This window comes from Lampetra fluviatilis, chromosome 39, assembly GCF_964198595.1.
Source record: "Lampetra fluviatilis chromosome 39, kcLamFluv1.1, whole genome shotgun sequence".
NCBI classification, from domain to species: domain Eukaryota; kingdom Metazoa; phylum Chordata; class Hyperoartia; order Petromyzontiformes; family Petromyzontidae; genus Lampetra; species Lampetra fluviatilis.
The window spans coordinates 3185594-3209409 of NC_136313.1; the positions used below are offsets into that span (position 1 = coordinate 3185594).

The following is a 23816-nucleotide window of genomic DNA, read 5'->3' on the forward strand; positions in this document are numbered from 1 at the left end:
TATATTGTTGTCTTTTCAAGGCCCCAGTGTTTATGAACGAACATGTTGAGCTTGCAAGGGTTATTGGTGCTCGCGTCTAATGGGCGCGGCTCCATGCAAACTAGACCCCGAGGTGAAGCCCCTATCCAATCGAGGGGGCGGACCTTGCTCCTAGCCACGCCCATCTTGTCGTGTGACCACGCCCACTGAGTACACAACCAACGCTTATTGGTTAATAGTCACGCCCACTAGCCGCGTGACCACGCCCACTTACCGGTGTCACCACGCCCACTAAACGCGGAGCCCCCCCCCCCGACAATTAGAAAACGTGGCCACGCCTTCTTCGTGACGTCACGCAGTGGGCGTGAGACGAGCAACGAAATAAAATTCTTGGGTTTCGCGCCGCGAGGCGGACGCGACGTTTGGCTCCCGCGGTCCAGGTAAGGGACCCCTCGCGTCCTCCATCCCCCAGGTTCACCTAGGGACTCACTCGAACTTCTCCCCCCCTCTCCACCGGCCTCCTCCTCACTCTAAGGTCTAAAAGCGCCAGGCTCGCGGAGGGTTTGCGGGAAACCCGGTCAGGCGTCGCGGGGCAGAGGTAGGCCGCGTGACGTCACCGAGTGTTTACATCTCCTTGTTAAGTGGCCTAAGTGTAAGTTTCGATTTAAAGCTTTCGTTACTGCAGGGATTCATGTTCTTGGTTCTTTCGGTAAAGTCACGTAGAAGGGAAATAATAAAATATTATTTTATTGGTTTTTTTATTTCCCTTCTACGTGACTTTACCGAAAGAACCAAGAATATGACCTAAGTGTGGTTAAATAATTATACAGCGTGTGCCGCGTGGCGTCATTGGGTGTCCACACATTAAAATGACCAGCGTGGTGAAGTATGGTCAGGGAAACTCCCACCTGTGACTTCACCAACATGGGGGGGGGGGGGGGATGCCTTCAGGAGCTGAGTGAACAAGAATGGAGCTGTGTGGGTTTACTATCATTATCTAATTTTCGATTTAAAGCTTTCGTGACTGCAGGGATTCATCTTCTTGGTTCTTTCGGTAAAGTCACGTAGAAGGGAAGTAATACAATAATAAAAATAAAACATAATAAAACAATTCTCACGACGTTTCGGCCACAACGCAAGCAGCCGTCCTCAGGCGAAGAATGAGGACGGCTGCTTGCGTTGTGGCCGAAACGTCGTGAGAATTGTTTTATTATGTTTTATTTTTATTATTTTATTACTTCCCTTCTACGTGACTTTACCGAAAGAACCAAGAAGATGATATCATTATCTAAGTATTATTCCCGTTCACGGCTAACATCGCTTCGTCAGCCCGCACTGACCAGCGTGGTGAAGTATGGACAACCAAGCCCCATGATCGACATGACTTGGGTGGGGGGGGGCTTCATCCAGCAGTGCATCGAGAATGGCTGTGAATTCTAGTCTTTTTTCCCCTCTATAAAAGTCCTATCTTTAACCCTGAATCATATTAGAAACTAGTGGCCTCGGAGATTCACTCGTAATGATACTTAACGTGGCATAAAAATTATAATAATCATTTCAGCAATTGTTTCTTGCTGTGGTTGTCCCACCTGATGACGGACGCTTGTGTTGCACCCGAAACGTCGTGATTTAATTTATTTTATACCTACGTGACTTTACCGAAAGAACCACAGAGTCATAATCACATTATTATGATAAGAGGCATTACACCAAGATAGTGTTACTGTACTCCGGAGCACCACTGCAGTCATTTGCGGTGATCTCGAACAAATAATCCTCTGGCTTAGGTGAGCTTTGATTAAGTTTAAAGTATTCTTGGTAAACGGTAGAAAGGTGCAAGACAGTAACTGCAACGTCTTTGCACGCGCTGCTGCTGACGGAACCACATGGAGATCTAGAGGGTATGTCGCCTTTTCTTCCACGGTGACCAGACGTGTCCGCCGAGGTGTAAGTGGTACCCACGCTTCACCCCACCAGAAGATCGGCGGTCTTTTTTGCTGTGGTGAGGGTGTGGGAAGATTGAGGAAACGTGCATATTTTTATTACACGCTTTTTATTTAACTCACTCTGTCTGTTGTTGTATCCTCAAATCTTGTAACTCAATTTTAACCCACTTCCCAATGTGATATCGACTGCAAATTTGGTATACTTATGTCATACTGATGACAATACTATATTCTATAAAAAAAAAAACATTTTTAAACATTATTTTTTATATTTACGTTTCGATTTGGGTCTAATTGTTCACGCTGAACTGACGTTGGCTGTAAATCACCACAGTCCCTTACGTTATGGCAAGCTTTGCGGCCACTTCCTGGAGTCGTGGAGTTCTGCCATTACTCGTACGGTACATTTCATTAAAGCGTGTTTAAAAAAAACTATTTTTAAATATTACTTATTTCCACTGCTCTGGCTTGCAGGTCCAGGTTGTTAACTATATTACATAATTAAACCACGGCAGCTTACAAGAATGTTATATGGGTTTAAATGCGTTAAATGGTGTTTAGTGGAGCTGTACGTGTTTAAGTGAGTTTAGATTAGGTTAAAAAGTTTTAATCAGATTTATGAGAGTTTAAATAGGCGTGAAGGAATTTTAATTAATGCACTGTACTCTGTACGGGTTTAGATGAAATCAGCCCATGTGCAGGACCTTGGGAGATGATGACTTGAGGAGGAAGCCTTCATCCAGCAGTGGCTTAATAATGATTGCTGCTGCTGATGATGAATGGTAGTGGTGGTGGTGGCTATTCCAGTGTGTACGGCGTGTCTGTGTCGGGCCATGCAGAGATGTCAGGTGTTGTGAGTGGCGACCCGGAGGGGCTGTCAAGCTGGACTGTCATCGACCCCAAAGTAAGTCAGCGCCTCACCCCTGACTCAACCTTACCCCCACTCACTACCATCGCTTTAACCTGGGTTCATCGCGATGATCACTGCAGCGCTAGTGTAGCTGCGACCGAGAGGCAAAAGGCCTTCGGAGCAGCGGACAAAAGTATCCAGACGTTTATTTAAAAAAGTGTTCCGAGAGCGGGGGGTGATTTAAATGGCAGCCCGCGGGCCACATTTGTGCCACGTGAATTCATACCGTCTGTACATGTGAGATGTGGCCTGCCATCGGATAAGTGTTCAAAAACACACCGATGAAATAACTGCCAGAATCGACTATTTCAACAAGACAGTGTCGCAAGACACAATCCGTTATCAGGCAGTCAAGAATTCAACCAGTCCAACAACATCCAATAATGAGCCCAATAAACCATCACAAGTAATCCAACATGGCAGGAAAAAATCTTCCCAAGACAAATAACTCGCTTCTTTTAAAAACAAACCTGTGTGAACCTATTATATCTAAATCACTCGTAATCACTTCATGCTGAATTGAAACCCGCTTGGACTAGAGGTAAAACCTCCAGACTGTGAACACCACCTATGATTTGCATTCTCGCCTTTCCCCCCCATGTCACTGGCCAAGTGACACGTCATGCTTGGTGTTGCCATCAGTGCCTGACTTGGTTTTTGCTGGTAGGAGGCTGCCGCCGTTCAGACTCCACAAGATGACGATGTTGTTACCAATGAAAGCGAGCCCGTGGCAGTGACAGAGCATCTGCAGGCTGCTACGACACCACCCATGCAAGAATTTGAAAGGCCAAAAGAGAATGAAGGTGACGTACAACTACGTAAGCTTTCGTGTCTCTGCTTTATGGCTCTTGGATGGATGTGCTTATGGGTTGTCCCGTGTGTTGTACAGCATGATGTCTGGACACGCAGCTCCACCTGCGAACACCTGTTGCAACATGCAAAACACATCGGAGAGCTATAAGCGGATACAATGTAAACAAAACTGCAAGGCCAGTCTTGGGGCTACTTTGTTAAAGAAGTCTGACATAGCATGCTTCGTGTGTGCAATGTTTTAACTTGTTTTGTAATTATTTCCAACTAAGGCTAAAAGTATGCCTTTCCTCTATCAATTCATAATGGTGGGGGCATGATAGCTCTTGTAAAGACGATCCAATATGAACGAATCTGTAGTGTAAAGTTGTCTTGCTAGTAGGGATTTTCTGTATTGAAAACCAGAGAAATTGGCCAAAGGGGTTGCCCAAAACTTGGGAGACAAACAAGAGCAACAGTTATGGTTTGCCAATATGAAAATGCGTTTTTGCCCAGTTAACCATTGTCTTCCATACTGCAAGTGAAATGCTTCCAAAAACAAGAGCATATTCTTGGGTTTTTTCGGTAAAGTCACGTAGGTAAAAAAAATGTAATGAATAAAAGTAAAATAAAAATACTTTTATAAATTTTAATTAAAAAAATTTTACCTACGTGACTTTACCGAAAAAACCCAAGAATATGAATCCTTGCAGTCACGAAAGCTTCAAATCTAGAAACAAGAGCATGTTCTAGAGCATTACATCATCCATGCATATGCATGATTTTTAGAAACTTGTTTTTGATGGAGTTACAGTTCGCCGTGTTATTTTTAAACGTCTTGTTAACAGGGATTCTGCTCGCAGCACTGAGCCAGGCGGAGTCTTTTGTCACAGAGGAACACGAACAGCTAACACCATCATACGCCAAAGTAAGCATGTTTATTCAGCTGCAATGGCTCGTGGCATTTGGTGGAGTGCTGTTGACATTGGTAACAAAATGTTAGGTTTTGTTTAAACTGAGTCAATCGAGCCTATCATGGTAAATGCATTTGTCAATGTTCATGCTAAATAAATAATATTGTGTTAGAAAAACAATGATGAAGGCCTCCTCTCCCATAGCATGTCGGTCATACTTCACCACACAGGTCAGTGTGGGTTGGTGAGTTGGGAGCCCAGAACAGATTCAGATATCCACCACTTATGTTGACAATGGCAGGAAATCAAACTCAGGTTTGTGGGTCCATAGCACAGGTATCACTGTGCCATAACACCTAATTTCACGAAAAAAAATGCCCTAAAAAATCCCTTGTTTAGCTTAGGCAAGAATGACCGTCTCTAAATCAGGGGTGAGGAACCATTTCCTTATTGAGGGCTGAATAAGTCAAATATCTTTAGCAGTTAGCCACACAATAACACTTAAATCACTTCTGTCACTCCCAGAGGCTCCTTGCAGTGATAAAGTGACTTATATATAATTAAATGCACAGTGTTACAAGGTTGAATAAATTACCCTTTAGTACCCGATTAGTGTTCCTAAGATTCTTGCAGTGATGGATACACATAGTTTGTGGACCGTGGTAAAGTGGTAGGCCTCACGTGGCCACAGGTTGTATCGGAGATGAAGTTGCAGGCCGAATTTAGCCCATGATCCATAAGTTGCCCACACCTGGTCTAAATTCTGAGTTCTTTTGGTGATGTTTTGTGCAGGAGACACCAACACATGGTTCTTTGGAAAACGAGAAGGAGCAGACTCAGGAGGGAGAGCTTGACCAGGAGAGGGGTGGTGGTGGCGGTGGTGGCGGTGGTGGCAGTGGCGTTGGTGGCAGTGGCGTTGGTGGCAACAGCGGAGATGAGGACTCGGACATCGTGACGCTGGACCCAGATGTCGTCGAGGAAGTTGGGCCCGAGTTGCTTGTCCACTCGAGGAGTGCGGAGGCTGCCCCCAGCCACGAGTTTATGCGCATTACTCCCTTGCCAGGCAAGTCTCGGCATGCCCGTGTTAGTTTTCAGCAATGGGAAGTAGTGTAGTCCTTACCATGAATAGTAAAAAAAAGTGTGTGTGTATTGTGCTCGGGCAGCATTAACAACAATAGCACTGAGAATAATGGTAATAATGCTGTTGACAAAGGAAAGCCTCACTGAGTCTAAATACTTTTTTCAGGAGGGTTTATTGAAATGTTTGGCCAACTATTTTCAATGAGCATTTTGTATTGTTTTGTCATGTGGGAGAAAAGCTTAGTCCTTGAAAAAAGCCCCCACTTATATAAGTAGATAACACCTGATGGTCTGCATAGATGTGTATACAACCCACTCATACGAGGAGATAATGCTCAATGTTCTGCAGCAATGACTACATACAAAAAATCCATGACATTTCACAACACTTGGTTCTGGATTTAATGTGGCTGAATTCCAGCTCTGAGAATTAAAATGTATAGGTTTGACTGCCATCCAACAAATACTCTCTGTAGCGGGACGGGTGTAAAAAATATTTTTCTCAGTGGCGTGTGGTGGGAGACCACTGGGAGTAGCAGGAGAAAGCTTGGCATACAAGGTGTAACAATCAAAGCTCATTACAGATAGATTTGTGAGAATTAATATAATTTCTGGGGTGGCATTGGTGTGAATTATTATGATGTGTAGTCATTGCATTGAATAGATTTGTGTGGGCGCACAACGTGAACAACATAACGACTTTAAATCTTGACTTAAAGCTTTCGTGTCTGCAGAAATTCATATTCTTTGGGTCTTTCGGTAAAGTCGCGTAGATAGGTTCAAAGAAAGAACAAAAAACTACGACGTTTCAATCGCAACACAGGCGGTCGTCATCCCCCTTTTCCTGATGACGACCACCTGTGTTGCGATCGAAACGTCGTAGCTTTTTGTTATTTCTTTGAACCTATCTACGTGACTTTACCGAAAGACCCAAAGAATATAACGATTTTAATCCATATTATAGCGACCTAAAGCCAGGTGGTTCATATGAAACCGTAATTGGTCCATGTATTACACGTCGATTGTGCCGATGACCAAATAACCCTGTGCCGATCTCCTTGGACCTCCGAAGATGAGGATAGTATGATAGTGCTTGTAATAATCGGTTACTTTTGATTGATGCACATTATGGGGTTATGTTCATTTTTAATTCGGCTAATGAAACAAGGCTGATGTCACAAACAAGGCAGAGGCAGGACAAATTAAACACAAAGGAATTTATTATTTAATCATACTGTATTATGACCCCAAATCGTGGTAATTCATTGAGTCACATGGAGGAGGGTGAATCACTAAACACCTAACGAATGATGACTTGTCTGAATCATTCGACGGGGCTTCATGAGAAACGACTACTCGTACGTTCCTGAATGTAACCCGTGTGACCGCCGCTCTCTGTTGGACGACCTTTTACAGACGCCGCGAATCTGTGTCAACCATCGAGCAGTGACGAGAGCAATTCACCCGAGGCTCCCGCCGCGCTGCGTCATCGCCGGCCCTCCAAGAGGAAGAGCCCCAGGGGAGAGCGCCGCGTGTCTGCTCACCCCGCGGCACAGACGTCCATCTCGCTGCACGGCTGCATCATCTGCGTCGCATGCATCGTTATAGCCTTGGCCGCCTTGAAGAAGTTCATGGCAGGTCAGTTGGGATGAGGCATAGCACTGCCCTGGGAAAACAGCGCTGTGGCAAAAATGATAGCCCAGACGCGGATCAATAACCTCAATTCTATCCACCGCCTTTTTCTCCTACATGGTCATGACGTGTCCTTTAGCATGCATATTACCACCTGAACCCTAACCCTGAGTGCCAACACAGCCCTTTGTAGGTACATAATGATTTATCCCCCGCACCACAAGATTTGTAGAATTCGGGGTCACTGCAATTCGTATATGTCTGGTTTTCAAACCATCTCATTTGTATTGTTTCAATTTTCTGCATGCCTCATTGATAGTGTGCTCAATTTTCGTCGATAAATCGGTGCATAGTCAATCTCCTATTCGCCCGCTGGGCTTCAGGGTTTAGGGTGCATTGTCTCCCTGACTAGCAAAGGCAGGATAGGTGATCCTGGGCGCATCCATTGGGTGGATGCCTTCACTCACAGTTGTTGATTTCTGTCCCATCCCTGTCTTCATGGGAACGCCCCAAGACCAGCAGGTAACTACCTGCCCCCCCTTCTTCCCCCACTGCTGTTGGCGAATTCCAAATGCATGATTCAAGTATTGGTGGAATCTGCTGCCAGTTCAGCTATGCAGTCACACTGGTTTATTTGTGTTATAATGGGCATCCACTCATGCTCCAAACATGCTGCTGAGCAAGTTTGGACATTTTGGTTGTGGAGTGTCCCACTTTATTTCTTGCAGCCAACCACAAAAGGAGGGGTTTGTATTTGTGAGGGTGTCACATTTCCAAACATTAATTTCTGAAATTAGCAGTGTATGTATGCAGTAGCTAACTCTCACAGCCTCACAAGTGCGCTGCATAGTGTAAGTGCTTCGTGATACAATTTAGATTGATAAAGCATCTAAATGTTGCTGGCAGGAGCACTCGTGCAGTGGTTTAGTGCGCTGTGCTACGAACCCGAGGAGCTGATTTTTATTCCAGGCCACGGCTAATATCAGTGGTAAGTGATATCTGATCTGCCAAGGCCAGTGCAATGTAGAAGGGAAATAATAAAATAATAAAAATAAAACATAATAAAATAATTCTCACGACGTTTCGGCCACAACGCAAGCAGCCGTCCTCAGGTGAAGAACAGGTCTGTCGGGAAGACAGCGTCTGAATGACAGACCTGTTCTTCACCTGAGGACGACTGCTTGCGTTGTGGCCGAAACATCGTGAGAATTATTTTATGATGTTTTATTATTTCCCTTCTACGTGACTTTACCGAAAGAACCAAGAAGATGAATCCCTGCAGTCACGAAAGCTTTAAATCGAAATTTAGTGCAATGTATTTAACGTAACTTAAAATATCTACTGACTGGAAGTGTTTTTAAAAAGTGGAATGTGTGCTTCCAGGAGACTCTCAAGGGGGAATTACAACGCCAGACCTGAAAGAGGCTGCAGGTGACCTCAACCCTCTGGACGTGGCAGCACCTGCTCTGCCAGATTCTATGGTTTGTATCCGATTACAGAATTCAGGATGCGTCGTGAATGCTAATGAGAGCACAATGGTGGGTTAGTCTGTTGGCAAGGTAGTTTTCGAAATATCGAATTTCCTAACAGAAAACGACACCCTTCGTAATACAAGCAGTCGAGTGGCTGTTTAAACTAATTTAAAATGGAACATGTGTGCCTCAAATTATTAATACTTGTGATGAAATGCTGGCCTAAGTATGCTGTTTAATGGAACATTTTAAACACTACCACGTTTTATTTAGGTCAGAAAGGAGTTCTGGATACATAAATTTGGCACGTAATGATGGAGACACAATCGTCCATGGATTCAAATGGATTCTGACATGATACCTTTATTGTGCGCGTGACAATTTTCGGTTCGTATAGCAAAAGCTCTGTTGTCCGGCATCCATGGAGAAATGAAGGGTGCTCGTTAATCAGATATGCTGGTTATTTGAGAAGTAGAATTACTTCTAGATTTGAAGCTTTCGTGACTGCAAGGATTCATACTCACAGGTTTTTTCGGTAAAGTCACGTAGGTAAAAAATAATAATATAAATGAAATAATAATAAATGAAAATAAATCAAGTATACTTATGGTTCACCAAATTTCCAAGTACATAAAACTTATCAACAAAGAAACATGAGCGTATATTTTAACTATAGTATCTTACCTATACAAGCAATTTTTTTGTCAGTCTGTCTGTGCCTGTGTGTACGCAACTTGCGACGTATTTAACTCGAAAACTGTGGGTTTTTCGTTTCTAAAAAGTACCCAGATACCACGCGATAAGCCCCGTGGTGAGCTAGCGCTATTCGTATTTCACATCCGTAAACTTAAAAGTAGTTAAATTAACAATTTAGTACTATTAATGATTATATTACTACGCTGTGCGCGCGCCAAAGCGTATGCGCGGAATGCTGACCGGTGGTTGCCCTAGCAACGCGCACACGCAATCGGTGGCGGGGAGGGGGGAATTCTCATTCGCGTTAAAAATGCAAAAAAATATACACAACAGAGGTAAATTATTAAAAGTGTGATGTCCTCTTCTCCCCTCCCCCACCCCAATGTGTGCACTTACTACTATAGGGTCAGTAGATACTACTATTATAGCTCTTAGATACTATGACTGTAGAGTGGGCGAGGGGGTGGTAGGGGGGGGGTAGCAGCCCAGCCACGGCCTGCAAAGGTGCCACCTCGGCCGGCTGGGAAATCTAGGCAAGGCCGGGGGCTCTGCACGGGACCAGGCCTCACCGTGACACTGAAGTTAGTACTACTATAGATTCAGTATATACTACTATAGTCAGTAGATAATACTGTCGAGCCAGATACTACTATAGAGTCACTAGATACGAATTTCATATGTAGGGTGTTTAGGTATATATGCCTACGCGGGGGTAAACATTTTTTTTGAGGGGGGGGGGGTCGACAATTTTTGTAAATCTTTTAGATCAACCATTTACCCCCCACTTTCAATTACTTTTTGGACTTCTGCAAGCCTCTTATAATTTTGTTGACAAGCAAATGGACAAACGGCACGCCGGGCTTTCACAATAGCTTAGTATTTGTCTATGTGTATGTTATGTTTTTAAGAAAAGTTTTGAATAAAAATTTCCTCCGGGCAACGCCGGGTACTTCCCGCTAGTAAGAACTAAATATTTTATAGTCGGTTCTAGAGCATTCTAAGTTTATTGTAGAGAAGCAGTGGGGCCGTTTGGAGTATAGTATACAGGAGTACAGTACCATATGTATAGACTGCTGTTAGCGCCACCACTTGGCAGCATCCTGAAGCTTCCGTAAGCAACAGATCTATGATAAACTCAAGGTAAGACGCCCGATGGCTGTCAGATTTTTTTCTGGATACGTGAAGGAAGATTTGTATTTCTTTCTGCCACAGATGCCGGTTAAGAGAGCGTCCCAGGTGGTAAAGTCCTGGTTGACAGAGCTTTTGCTGTACATGTTACTTAAACGCTGGTGTTCGAGGCTAATGATGGAGTGGCAGCCAAAGGTGGGAGCACCCCCGAGAGGAAGCAGCTACCGCAGAGATGGTCCAATGAGATGGGCTTGTGTGCAGGATGATTTGTTGCATTGCAGGACTGCAAGGGATGTCAACAATTTGGGGAAGCCTTGACCCAACAGTGGATAGATCATGGCTGATGATACATCATATGTAATGAGTTCATGTAACCCCTACAGCCACTAGAGATGTTAAACGAGAATCGATTCTCGAAGGAAATTGCAACAATTTATAAAATCTCTAATGGAGAGAACGTTCCGATGTTGCATGAACTCATTGTCTTTATCTGATCTACTGTTTGGAGTGCAGATTCAAGACATCTCTTCACTTGCGGAGGAAAAAGGTGATGAGGGGACTTCATTATCGAATAGAGGTCAAACAAGGCAGATGGACAATGTGGCTGTGGCTGCATCAGATTGGATGGAAGAGCAGAAACCAGTCGACCTGAAAGGACTTCTCACCGAACTGCAGCGGCTAAGCAACAAGGTGGACAACTTGAAGATGACAGTGGTGGAAGCTCCGGTAATGACGGGGGAAGGTGATGGCGGAATTGTGGAATCTGACGTGGAACTGAAGCAGAGCATTCAGGCCGAGCTAGCGGCCCTGGCAAATCGGCTTAGTCGCCGCTTTGGAGAGCGAGGAAGCAAGCAAGATGAGACGGCACAGCAATCCAAGCTTTTTCACTCCGAGGAGAGTTTTCAGGACGAGTTTAAGGATTCTCAATACAAAACCACAATCATAACTCATCTTGACGACGTCAAAGAGTTTAAACAAGAAAGTAATGAATTGGAAACTGAAAGTACAAATAATCCACCATCTGAATCTACTGGCTCTTGGAATATTGTGGTACCCTCCGTGAAAGAAGACAAGACTGTTGGCAAGGAAGGCCCGCGCAGAGAAGTGCCCCGGGAAAAACGACAAGAGCCAGAGCTGGGACCTAAAGGTCCGAAAAAACATATCCCAAAAAAAACAAAACATAAAAGTGGGCAGAGGTGGGGGACCTTCGAGAAAATGAAGACATCTGCCAAAGCCTTCTTCCAGAAGCAAAAGGAGAACTTTAAACACGCAAAACAAGCAATCGGTGACAAATTTCAGAAAATGAGTGACTCTTTCAAGTCCACTTTCAAGAGGTGGAAGGAAAAAAGCAAGAACTTTTTTGAACCAAAAAGAGGCCAGGAAAAAAATGCGAGATCTTCCAAATACACCGCCACAATGAATGAGCCGTCTAATGTGAAACAGCACAGTGACAAAAATAAACATGAAAACAAGAGGGATGCTAAAAACGACGCAAACCAAAGACCAACGGTCGTACCCCACGACGGCAGTCCCGGGAGCAAGAGGGCCCAGAAGACGAGCAACAACAGAAAAACCTCAGGAGCAGACGCAGCAGGAAAGCCGCAGGACATCGTCAGTGCCCCCGAGATGCTCCAAATACTGCGCCACTACTTGGAACAGATCGGGAAGTTCCGCCACTGGAACGACCTGGAGATCTTCTTGAACCAGTTTTACAGAGACGGCAAATTACTCCGGAACCAGATGAACTTTGAGGAGCTGGTGGAGGCTGTGCAGAACTACTTGGAAGTGCTGGGATATGGAAATAAGATGAGGGCATTTGGGAGTAATCTCCGCGACTACATTAAGCGGCATGGGCCCATGGGTCACAAGGATCCACCACACGCTGCATCCAGCCAGTAGTGGAAGCTCCTCTCTTGGGGCCATGATTATAGCGGTGCCACATCATGGTGGACAAGTGGCACGTGGGTTTTTTTGTTGTAGCAGAAGTGGCACTTTCTCAAGGAAAAGGTTTTGGTGATCAAAGGCACGTTAGGCAGATTTAAATGTTTTTACATTTGACTGTTTTCTCACTGTCATAGCTGTGTTGTATAGAGCATCGTCTGTTTTTTTCCCCATTTTACGAATTAAATACGAGGGGGGGGGGTACTGTACACAGTTAAGTCACTTAAAACAAAATCATGCATCGTTTAAGCTTTTGAAAATAGGGGTTCCAGTTAGGTTGCAGGCTCAACCTTTGCCAATTAAAAAATAACTTTTATAGAAAATGTTACATACTTTAACTGGGGACGTGAAATTTTTGGTAAAATTAATATTTCCTTAAAATTTGCGCACATGGCGTGTGGCATGCAATGTTGAAGTCGCCGCTAACGCAGGTAATTTGTATTTGCACCTGATGTGGTGGCTGCCTTGCGTGTTACGTGATGATATTCGCAGGCCGTTTCTCGCATACACATCTCTGGGCGAATGGCTCTAAGTTATTTTCTGCAGGGAAAAATGCACCTTGTAATAGTGGTGGTTGGGTTTTTTTGTTGTTGTTGTGCACTCAAGTGGTAAATGCTTTTTTTTAAATAGATGAATGTGTTAAGTCTTGGTCGGAGGTGTGGCAATTGAAAAATGTAGGTTCACCAAACATGCCGAGTGATATCATTTGTTTGGAAGATGCACCACCACATACTCTTACAAGCTATGCACATCCATTAAAACCCCCTTGGTGAATGGAAATATTAAAGTCTATTTAAAATACAAATTGTGGAAATTATGGGCTTGATATCCCTTTGTAGAATATATTGACATTTAAGTAGGCAGCACTTGGGCTCAACTTAGGATGGATTGATGCATCCAATAAAAATGGGATCTTGAGCTCACGATGCATACATCAAAAGCATGCACGTGTTTTTATTATTCACGAGTTATTTTCGTACAAATTGTTCACGCAAATTTTATCTAGATTGCGCGATTGGTGTCATGTCATGAGAAGTATCCATTTGTAACAATCACACAGCAGTGCAACCCTTTATTCGTGTTAGAGAATAATCCATGGAAGCAGATACTATTGACCTGGTCCACAGTGCAAGGTAGCACCTCCCAGCTGCTGAGGTCACATGAGAGTAGTGTTTGAGTATCAGTTTTACTGTTACGTAACAATCTCCGAACTAGAATGGAGCCAAGTTGAGAGGTATAATGTTAAGGTGTTTTGTCGTCATTGGTGACTGGGCTGAAACCACCAAATCAAATAGCCCGCTTTAATCACAGGTGACTGCCTGGATTGGAACTAAATCTTCAGCACCACAGATCGACACTGACTTTTTAGCCACACAGGCCACCTCTTTCAAATTACCATACGTGTCGTGGTGCAGTCTTGTTTTAAAGCCCGACGTGAAAACATGCTCAACAGATGATAATTGGCCAGTAAATACATTTTATTTTCAAAGCAAGTTTCTAAATACAGCACAGTAGTTGAAAGTAAATGTTATTTATCTGGACTTTTAAATAGAGAAACCAGTTACAGATTAGCCATGTTATTTGTTAAGGGGGGAAAACGCTGCACCCATTTCCGGCGACGCCAAGCATAGTGAGTGGTGGATGGAGACGCAGCCTGGAGAAATCCCGTACAAGCGTTGGCCGATGCTTCATATCCCCTGCAAAGAAGACGTCGCGTCAAGATTTGCCACTGAATAATATGACAGTGCGTACACACAAATTGCAAAGACTGGTCTCTAATGTTGGATAAAAACAAAAGTTAATATTTTACTTGCAGAAAACCCACTGGTGATTTTTGTTAAAGGTATGTCATCTATCATGTATGCTGTGCAAATCCCAATCGAATGCTCCGAGCCATACGGAAGTCGTTGAGTGGTAAACGAGCCGCTTCACAACTGGAAGGTTGCAAGTTAAAATTTTGGTTCGGACTTAATCCATTAGTCCTCCAGGATTGGTAAAATGGATACCACTGTGGGAAGTAAACAGTGGTGATCCCTTGGATAAATCTACTCACCAAAGGATAGGAGTTCCCACTACTGGCTCGGACCTGTGAACTGGAGCACTGCCTCAATGCTCATTTGAGCAGGAAATCACTTTGAGTTGAGGCTTTTTTTAGGTGTGTGCAGGAAGACACCAAAGGGTGTGCGAACAGATGTGCAATGTTGCACACAAGTGTGATGGGCAACAAAGAAAACTACATTCCGAAACACGCAAATACTCAACTATTGTATATCTGACATGTTGCATTTATGCAGTCAACCCTCAACAGGGCCATTATCCTTGCATTGTCAATACAGATTCTTCGAGCTCACGACAGATGCATTGAATTGCATGTCTTAAAGATTAATGTTTTTCATTTATGCAAGTGACATGTAATGGGTTCACATTACTCCTGCAGCCAGTTCAGGCCGCGATATACACCACAATGTTAACCGGATTAGTGCTCACATGGACAGACATTATGCCATGTGATGTTCCAACATAGGTGGGCCGTCATTATACATACACATTACGTCACCTTCCAGACACAGCTGCAGAACCCCTGTTTAAAGTTTAAACCGTCGTTCCTCAATTCCAACTACAATGACCCGATCACCCTTCCCCCACAGCCTGCCTTTTCCCAATTTTCAATCTTTCTTGTTCACATACAAATTAAACCACTGTACGCACCTGAAGGTGACCGTGGAAATCTGTCCCACGAGGTGGTGTTACGAGGACTGGAGTTGCAATTCGCCGATTTAAACGGCGTTTGTCAACGGCGTGTGGCCAATACGATGCTCACGGACACTGCGTTTTGACAAGAGGGCAAGACAATAATCTGACGTCCATGTGGGAACACGGGGGTATCGCTGAGAGGCCGTGGCAAGCCAGAGGACCGGCAAGACCCAACGTACCTGCGGAGCTCCTTCAGTCTTTCTCGCTGAACTTGCCATTGACATACGGCACGTAGTCGAGGATCAGCCTCCAGTCGGTTAGGTAGACAAGCGTCACTCCGCAAACTCCTCCCCACGTCGCCCCTGAAGGGACCCTGGGCAGGCACATGCACGCACGCGAGTGAGCCATCGGTACCAGACAAGGTACGAAATGGGAACCTCCTCTCGGCACTTGTGGCTATATTGCACGTCGGTAAATCAGCACGTTGGTGGATCTTAATTTTGGAGCTTTCGTGACTGCAGGAATTATTCTTTGGTTCTTTCGGTTAAGTCACGTCTAAAGATTAAATAATAGCATATTACGACGTTTCGATTGCAACACAAACAATCATCATCAGGCATAAAAGAAATAGCAACACAAATCTAACTAAAATACTATAGACAGACATACAAGCAGACAGACATCACAAGGACACAGAGAGAACACATCGGCACAAAGAGAGAGGTCGTTTCTGTGACGGCCCCTTAAATATAGAGAGGGGGGCGGGGGCGGAGAGAGGGAGGGGACAGATAAAAATAGCATATCAATGAGTGGACAGCAACGTTGGTGGATCACACCCATGAAACTGCTTTCCTAATCGTGGGTGTTGACGTCGCCATCTCCTGGCCTTCCAGGGTATGGCAGTACACGAAGTGAATTCATTTCCATCTGTACGGGGTGATTGATTAGTTAATCCCTTCTCGTACGTTTGGGTCTTCTCCAAATACCGTACTCCGGTTTCCTCACATATTTGTGAATACTCATGAATGGGGTTGGCCAAACATCCCAAAATAGAACTTCTGATTGCCTTCCTGCTTGTCTGGAAATTTCTGTAACAGTGTGCATTACAAATTCTATGGGATTTTAGATGCAATTTGCATGAATAATGCTATATTGACACGTGTAAACTTCTTATCCTCTCCACTTTTTAAATTCCGATTGTGCTTTGATTAAACACATTCCTGCGGAGGGAGCTGGTAGGAACGTTGGGTTGCTCGGTCAATGGCCAGGGTCAACGGCGGCGTGGTGTATTCCGCAAATATGGCCGACTGTGAGGGCGGGCACAAGCCGGCGTGAGTAGGTTAAATGTTGAGTTTTATCAGGGCACCACGGGGTGACCAGCCCCTCCCCACCCAGCCCCACCCCTCCCCACCCAGCCCCTCCCTGCACGACGGACGGACACAATAATCCCCTGTGGGCTGGTGGAACCAGTGGGTTCTACCAGTATAAGTGCTTATTTGAAACAAGTGCAGAGCAGGTGGGGAAATGCTTTCCTCTACTGCGTGGCTCAGAGGTCACTTGAAGGGAACTCAGAAGTAGCTCTGGGATATCCATTTCTGCCTGCCGTTCTCTCCGACACAGATTGCCCTGCTGTGTGAGAGGCCAGATTAACCCTCTCATGACATGACACCAATGGCGCGCAAACGGGAAGATTGGAAGAAATATAAAAATGTGATAATGCTGCTGTAAAAACATTTGTCCAATAAAAACATAACCGGATATTATTTTAATACGTTTCATTCACCACACTCCAACAACAACAGCCGTTCACCACGAAGCCCCGGTGATGTTACAACGGCGCCTGTGCCAGGCCAGGTGCACCCCGAGGTGACGTGAAGTGTTGAAGGCTCGCTGATAGGTCACGGGAAAGACCCAGGTGCAGTGGGTTGACTGCCTGAGGTTACTGTCAGATGCTCCCCACCTGTGCTCCTACTGTGCCAACTTGCGTTTTAGCCACCCTCTGCTGTTGTATGTTGAACTTCTTTCGCACCGTACGTAACCAAACGTGCTAATCGGTTGTCGGAGGGCGACTGCCTCCAACTGTCCAGTGGCGTTCTCCACGAGCCTCCTCCACAGAGGCCGATCTGGACACCGCTGTTGCCAGCAAGTCCACTCTACCCATCAAGTCTCAGGCATTTGGGGCGATTAAAAAAAAGAACATTTCACATCGGTTAAAACCGGCGAAGTATCTAAAATAACACCACGATTCCCCCTCACCGATCTTGTAAACAAAACGTAATCTATGCCCCCCCCCCCACTCGATGATAAGATTTCAGACTTGGGTCAGCAGGGTCTCACACGAGAGGTCAATCCCACGCTCCCCAGTCAGTGCCGGATTATCCCCGTAGCAAAAGTATCTACATATGTAGCTACGGGACCCGCACTAAATGCTTTCAAGCCATAAATTCCGGTTCAGTGATTCTGCACTTGCTCTATTACTATAGTACTATACTGCCTTCAACTTTTATGAACGACTAGGTGTTTAAGGCGAGCGATTTGTCGTTTTATCTGGCTGTGTAGCACGTGAACAAATACAATTACTTCACTGTGCAAGTAAAAAATTTGTGTTTTAAAATGTGCTTTTTTTAATTTAGGGCTCCTTAATAACAATAATGCTACAGGCCCCGGCACTCGCTTCATTCCGGCAATGACCCCAGTGGCCACTCTCACGCATCGCCCCGTCTGGCAGTCTTCCCCAGGCCCCCGTAGTCACACACACGTTCGTTACGGGGAATCGGGTCACAGTATTTCATTGGCAGCTGTGAATTTCACCGATGTCCTTTGGCTCATGTGAAACAATTTTAACCTCGCTGTAAAGAGCGTATAGTGATTTGAGCGTAAACACGGATGATTCTGATCCCGACCCCAATGATCCCACCGCCTCCGTTAATGAAATATCTCCAGACTCGGCGATCCATCTCTCGACTCAGTTATCCACCTCATGGCTTTAATGATCAACATCCCGGCTCGCTCGATCCATCCTCTCGCTTGGTGTTCCAACTCCTGACTCAATGATGCAGCTCATGCTTTACTGATCCACCGACTGACTGAAAGAGTCCACATCGTTATTCAGTGATCGATTCATCCTCGCGTTCAATTATCCATTTACTGGTTGAAAGGTCGTTATCCATCGGCCTGGCTCAATTATTCCACCTGGCTTCAATGTCCATCTCCTTATTCAGTGATCCACCGACTCAACGACCCACCTTCTCGCTCAATAATCCACGTACTGGTTCAACCATCCGCCTCCTTGTCCACTGTCTGGTTTAATTGCCCACTGTCCGACTCAAAATCCACCCGGCGACTCAATGATCCATCTCTCGATGTAAATCATCATTCTCCTGGCTGACTTACCACACCTCAGCCACAGCGACCCACCTACTCCACCTCCTTATCCATCGCCTGGCTCAATCATCCACCTCTTGAACTCAATCGCCCACCTCCTGGCACAATCCTCCACCTCCCAGCTCAACGACCACCCCGTGGCTCGTAGAGGTCACCCTGCTCACAGGCCTTGCCCGCCAATGCCTCGCGGCTTCGCCTTTCACTGCTCGGGCCTCCCGTTCCCCTCGCCCCTCCCAGGGCCCTCACAGGGAAGGCCCCCGGCCGTGAGGGCCCCGCTGGCCCCGCGTCTTACCACAGTTTGATGCCCTGGGCCAGATTGGGGCCGAGCAACTTGGCGAGCACGGCGGACACCATCGCTGCAGCGCTCTGCGACACGCCGGTGACTCTTCCGGAAGATGAACGTGGGCGGGGTTTGTTTTGTCTTCCGTGAACGGTAGCGATCTTCCGTGAACGGTAGAGATCTTCCGTGAACGGTAGAGATCTTCCGTGAACGGTAGCGATCTTCCGTGAACGGTAGCAATCTTCCGTGAACGGTAGAGATCTTCCGTGAACGGTAGGCATCTTCCGTGAACGGTAGACATCTTCCGTGAACGGTAGATATCTTCCGTGAACGGTAGATAATCTTCCGGTGAAAGGAACAGGGTTTTTTTTTCTTCCGTGAACGGTAGAGATCTTCCGTGAACGGTAGAGATCTTCCGGTGAAAGGAACAGGGTTTTTTTTTCTTCCGTGAACGGTAGAGAACTTCCGTGAACGGTAGAGATCTTCCGGTGAAAGGAACAGGGTTTTTTTAAATCTTCCGTGAACGGTAGAAATCTTCCGTGAACGGTAGAGATCTTCTAGTGAATGAAACAGGGTTTTTTAAAATCTTCCGTGAACGGTAGAGATCTTCCGTTACCGGTAGATATCTTCCGGTGAATGGAAAAGGGTTTTTTTAATCTTCCGTAAACGGTAGAAGTCTTCCAGTGGACATCTACTGGGAAGGGTAGTCATCTTCTAACAAGCGTAGTTATCTTCTGGAATGGGTAGATGTGTTCTGGAGAAGGTAGCTGTCTTCTGGGAAGGATAAACTCTTCTGGGGAGAGTAGACGTCTTCTGGCTGTCGCCTGATGAAGCTAGTTGTAATTACTGGTGAAACGTCGTACTCAGATTGTAAATGTTGTGGCTTGGCTCTCCAACACACCGACGTGCTGTACTAGTAACGAACTGGCTACGTTCTTCTTCTTGGTTCTTTCGGTAAAGTCACGCAGGATGGAAATAATAAAATTATAAAAATAAACATAATAAAATAATTCTCACGACGTTTCGGCCACAACGCAAGCAGCCATCCTCAGGTGGAGAACAGGTCTGTCGAGAAAACAGAGTCTGAATTATTATTTAATTATGTTTTATTTTTATTATTTTATTATTTCCATTCTGCGTGACTTTACCGAAAGAACCAAGAAGATGAATCCCTGCAGTCACGAAAGCTTTAAATCGAAATTTGGCCACGTTCTGTTTACGTAACAAACCTTACTAATTGTCTGTGTCGGGTGGTTGGCGGGTTTAACGACACATTTATATATTTACGCGATCTCACCCAAAAAAGACCCTCTTACGGATAATCTGTGTGTATTTGTGTCCTCCTCCTAGGCCGCCTCCGACCAGTTTAAATTTATCGAGGTGCTATTCGAAAGATGAAACTGTGGAGTACTGGAGTGCTCAGGAATATTGACGACGAAGCCGTCGCAGCCAAGGAATGGGACGCGTCCGCGAGGGAGATGGAGCGACGAGCCGTTGACGACTCGATGGGATTCCCAGTGGGGTGGTGGGGGTAATGTGGCCGAGCGGTAGCGCTGGTTCAAACCCCCGGCCGCCCTGGATAATACTGCGGGTGTATCAACCATGCGTGCGTTAACGTTCCTCCGATGTTATTATTTCAACAACCCAAAAGTAGGTGCCAAAAGTTCAATTTTACTAAATTTGGAAAAATTTACTATTTGCAAATTACCTAAATAGAATAACCCGTAACAATATCGCCCCCCCACCCCCCGTACTCATTCGCGGGCCAGGACGGCTGCCTTGTCGCCTGCAGGACACCAACAGCTGCTATGAGGGAACACTGCAGCTGGGCATTGGAGCGATCGATATGAGATGTGGTGACGCGGATGGCTTTGAGATGCTGAGGCATTCATTAAGCACTCCCCAACTAAAATGCAAATACGTGTTGATTCATCTCTCGCACGCATTGTGCTTTTCCTTGGCCACGCCACTTTCCTCCCACATCTCGCTGAAATATGCTTGCGACTCGGTGAGGCTTTCCCGGATAAATAAATTACGCCTATATATTTTTTAGTTGAGTCTCCGCGCCGCTGCCAATAAAATATTGAATCGTAAAATATATATTTTTAGATTGTATTTTGTTGTTGTTGTCGAATGCTATCCGTCCAGGAACGAGAGTTGGTAAATGTCATGCGAGAGATTCTCATTAGCAAGCCCATAGTCTTGTGCCGACTGGATTTAGACATCATGGCAACTGAACTCCACGGGAGGTGACGAATCGAGAGAGGCCGCCTTTCCCCAGGATGGATGGGGCTCCTCCGCTCGGCAAACTCTCCCCCCCCCGCCTCCCCCGTTGTGTTATTGAGTCCAATATAATGAGCGGAGTGACGGCGTTTAATGAGATGCCAATTGTACCCGACGCGAATGGCTTTTTTCGTATAAAGTCACCGCGTGTCGCCCCACATCTGCAGAGCGTGGGGGGGGAGGCTTCGCGTGTGGTATTTCACACCGGGAGGGGGACAGGCAGGTAGGTGGTAGGTGGAGGGAGGAGACGGACAGGAGAGAGGGATGGAGGGAGTGAAACAACAAGTATGGATGTAGGGGACCAGAGGGGGAGGATGGGGAGACAGTGGAGATGGAGGAAATCGAAAGGGGACAGGAGGAGGAGAGAGATTGGGATAGGGAATGAAAGGAAAAGCGTGCGAGGAGAGACTGAGGTGACGGGATGGTCGGAGAGGGGGTCTAGGGAAGGGTGGAGGCATGACACAGAGGCAGGGAGGGTGACCAGGAGGCCGATGGGAGCCAGGAGGGAGGAAAGGGCGGCCAGGGAATGCTCGGAGTGGGAGACGGGAGGGTGCAGGGAAGGCTGGGGGGGGGGGCATGGCAGGGAGGAGGTATCCAGGGAAATATGGCAGAGGGAGCCAGGGGAGCTCGGAGTGGGGAGATGGATGAGAGAGCGGTGTGATGCAGGAGCCATCGGAAGGCAAAGAGGAGATGATGGAGGAGGAGGAGGAGACATCGGCATGAGAGAGGCAGAATGGATGAGGAGGTGGATGAGGAGGTGGAGGTTGCGGAGTCTGAGAGAGGGGGAGGGAGGAGCCAGGGGGAGGATAAGAGGGGAGGGGCAGGGAGTGCCTCGCTTCCGCCCTCTCTCGAGTCGAGGTGCCGGCTGCCTTTGCGGGGGGTGCTGATCTGGAGCAGCGGAGGCATCGCTCCACACGCCGAGCAGCAGAGACTCGAATTCGCACCGCCTTCGTCTCTCGCCTATCTTACCCCGCGCCTCTTGCGTCTCTCCTCCTCCCTCCTCCTCCTCCCCTTCTGCCTGTCCCCCCGGGCCCGCCTTTGTCTCTCTCTCTGTCTCACACGTTGTCTGTCCGTGCCACCGTTGCGTCACCGGGCCGGAGCTAATTGATTGTCTCCCGTGCAACAGCTGCGCCGCGTCGCGTGCCGTGAGCCCCGGTGAGTGTCACGTGGTGAGCCCGGTGAGTGTCACGTGGTGAGTGTCGTGAGCGTGGTGAGTGTCACGTGGTGAGCCCCGGTGAGTGTCACGTGGTGAGTGTCGTGAACGTGGTGAGCCCCGGTGAGTGTCACGTGGTGAGTGTCGTGAGCGTGGTGAACGCGGTGAGTGTCACGTGGTGAGTGTCACGTGCGTGGTGAGCGCGGTGAGTGTCACGTGGTGAGTGTCACGTGCGTGGTGAGCCCGGTGAATGTCACGTGGTGAGCCCCGGTGAGTGTCACGTGGTGAGCCTGGTGAGTGTCGTGTGGGGCTCGGGCGTCTCGCGCGGGGGTCAGAAGGCGCCCGGGGTTGGGTGGGAGCGCTGTTTGGGTGGTGGTGGTGGTGGTGAGTAGTCTTAGGTGTGTTGGTGAGCAGTCTTAGGTGTGTTAGTGAGCAGTGTTAGGTGTGTTAGTGAGCAGTGTTAGGTGTGTTCGTGACAAGTTGCATGCGTGTTCATGATCAGCGTTAGATGCGGCGGTGAGCAGTGTTACGCGTATTGGTGAGCACCACGAGTGTGCATCGTTAGACGAACTAGCAGTGTGCTGCGTTAGTGAGCAGCGTCGGGTGTGAGTGGTGAGCGGTGCTGGTGAATCAGAGCAGAGGCGTCATTCCTAGCATGAGTGACTGACTCGCGTGGAAAGGCACTTGTGTGTGCGTGTGACTGTCCCGGTCCTGGGCCTCCCCTAAGTCGGCTCGGCCTCAAACGAGTGCCTGGTGCAACTAGGGAGACAAAGGCGGCTGTGCGTGGTGCTGGCCACCCACCCCATCGTGTGCCGTGCCGGCATTCGTAGGTGCTGCTCTCTAACAACACTTGCCCCAATAACATTTTAAGGCTATACGGGGGATATTTGTCTTTGTGTTGGCTGTTATTTTGCACGCTGTGTGTGTGTAAGGGGCCCACGGTGGCTAGGAGATGTTAACTACCTCGCCTGGTATGCAGCAGGTCGTGGGTTCCATCCCGACCCTGACGCCTGCTGCTGCTGCTGTATATTTGGTGTTTGCGGTGTCTCTCTCTCCCCGTGGTCGCGTGGATTTATCTCCAGCTCGTCCGGGTTTTCCCCTCCACCTTTATGATCAACATCACGCAGAGTCTCACATGGGTTGGACCAAATGACGCCAAAAGGCCTTTTGGCGTCATCTGGTCCAACCCATGTGAGACTAGGCTCTAAGGAAAGCTGTCTCGGGTGTGGACCAATAAATTTCAAGGACAGTGCATACATTATCAGAGTTAAGTATTTTGTTTGTATTATGACTGCAGGTATTGCGGTCTATGCAAACATGACTCCTTGTAAAAAGGTGTCAGTTTTGTTGCCAGATAGAAGGGTAAAAAACCCAATTATCACGCAGAGTATTTGTCTGCTCTACATTTCCACGTGATAAGCCACTTCCTTGAGTTCTCATTTGTGGCCAAGTCGCGTCTGAAATAGAGCTGCGTAGCTCAGTGGGGCCTTGCCTGGTAAGATACATAAAATACATCGTTTAGTTTAGGTTGGGGT

At 46.8% G+C, this 23816-nt stretch overlaps 3 protein-coding genes across 7 annotated transcripts in view; 2 read left to right on the plus strand and 1 right to left on the minus strand.

The window, feature by feature from the left end:
* The first annotated feature begins 342 nt into the window (after nt 1-342).
* On the plus strand, nt 343-13175 carry LOC144945866 (uncharacterized). Of its 2 annotated transcripts, none has more exons than XM_078874468.1 (8): nt 343-419; nt 2765-2829; nt 3503-3638; nt 4473-4552; nt 5331-5601; nt 7035-7256; nt 8634-8731; nt 11060-13175. In XM_078874468.1, exons 2-8 carry the CDS (start codon nt 2767-2769, stop codon nt 12443-12445), a joined length of 2256 nt encoding a protein of 751 aa, XP_078730594.1. In that variant the 5' UTR covers nt 343-419; nt 2765-2766; the 3' UTR covers nt 12446-13175. The 2 variants fall into 2 exon arrangements, with proteins under 2 accessions (XP_078730594.1, XP_078730595.1); XM_078874469.1 differs by lacking the exon at nt 343-419 and adding an exon at nt 438-577.
* A 770-nt stretch (nt 13176-13945) lies between these two features.
* Nucleotides 13946-18985, minus strand: UQCR11 (ubiquinol-cytochrome c reductase, complex III subunit XI). Its single transcript, XM_078874470.1, has 3 exons — nt 18858-18985; nt 15421-15554; nt 13946-14184 (listed from the first exon to the last, which is right to left on the minus strand). The coding sequence occupies exons 1-2, from the start codon at nt 18917-18919 to the stop codon at nt 15434-15436; spliced, it is 183 nt and encodes a 60-aa protein (XP_078730596.1). The 5' UTR covers nt 18920-18985; the 3' UTR covers nt 13946-14184; nt 15421-15433.
* Nucleotides 18986-21913: 2928 nt separating this feature from the next.
* The window catches only part of LOC144945868 (ras-related protein Rab-27A-like), a 30239-nt gene continuing 28336 nt past the window's right edge, over nt 21914-23816 (plus strand). The window contains exon 1 of one of the 4 annotated variants that reach the window (XM_078874472.1): nt 21914-22283. The gene's annotated coding sequence lies outside the window, so the exon portion shown is untranslated. Of the gene's footprint in view, nt 22307-22516; nt 22528-23816 lie in introns of those variants that run through there. The other 3 variants (XM_078874473.1, XM_078874471.1, XM_078874474.1) reach the window with 3 other exon arrangements.

What these genes read in the sequence shown, in the direction of transcription:
- LOC144945866 (XM_078874468.1), top strand. Translation starts at nt 2,767, where the DNA reads ATGTCAGGTGTTGTGAGTGGCGACCCGGAGGGGCTGTCAAGCTGGACT. An exon ending in CTTGAAGAAGTTCATGGCAG is followed by an intron (nt 7,257 to 8,633) that starts GTCAGTTGGGAT and finishes GTGTGCTTCCAG; the next exon opens with GAGACTCTCAAGGGGGAATT. An exon ending in CTGCTCTGCCAGATTCTATG is followed by an intron (nt 8,732 to 11,059) that starts GTTTGTATCCGA and finishes TTTGGAGTGCAG; the next exon opens with ATTCAAGACATCTCTTCACT.
- UQCR11 (XM_078874470.1), bottom strand. Translation starts at nt 18,919, where the DNA reads ATGGTGTCCGCCGTGCTCGCCAAGTTGCTCGGCCCCAATCTGGCCCAG. An exon ending in GCCCAGGGCATCAAACTGTG is followed by an intron (nt 15,555 to 18,857) that starts GTAAGACGCGGG and finishes GTGCCTGCCCAG; the next exon opens with GGTCCCTTCAGGGGCGACGT.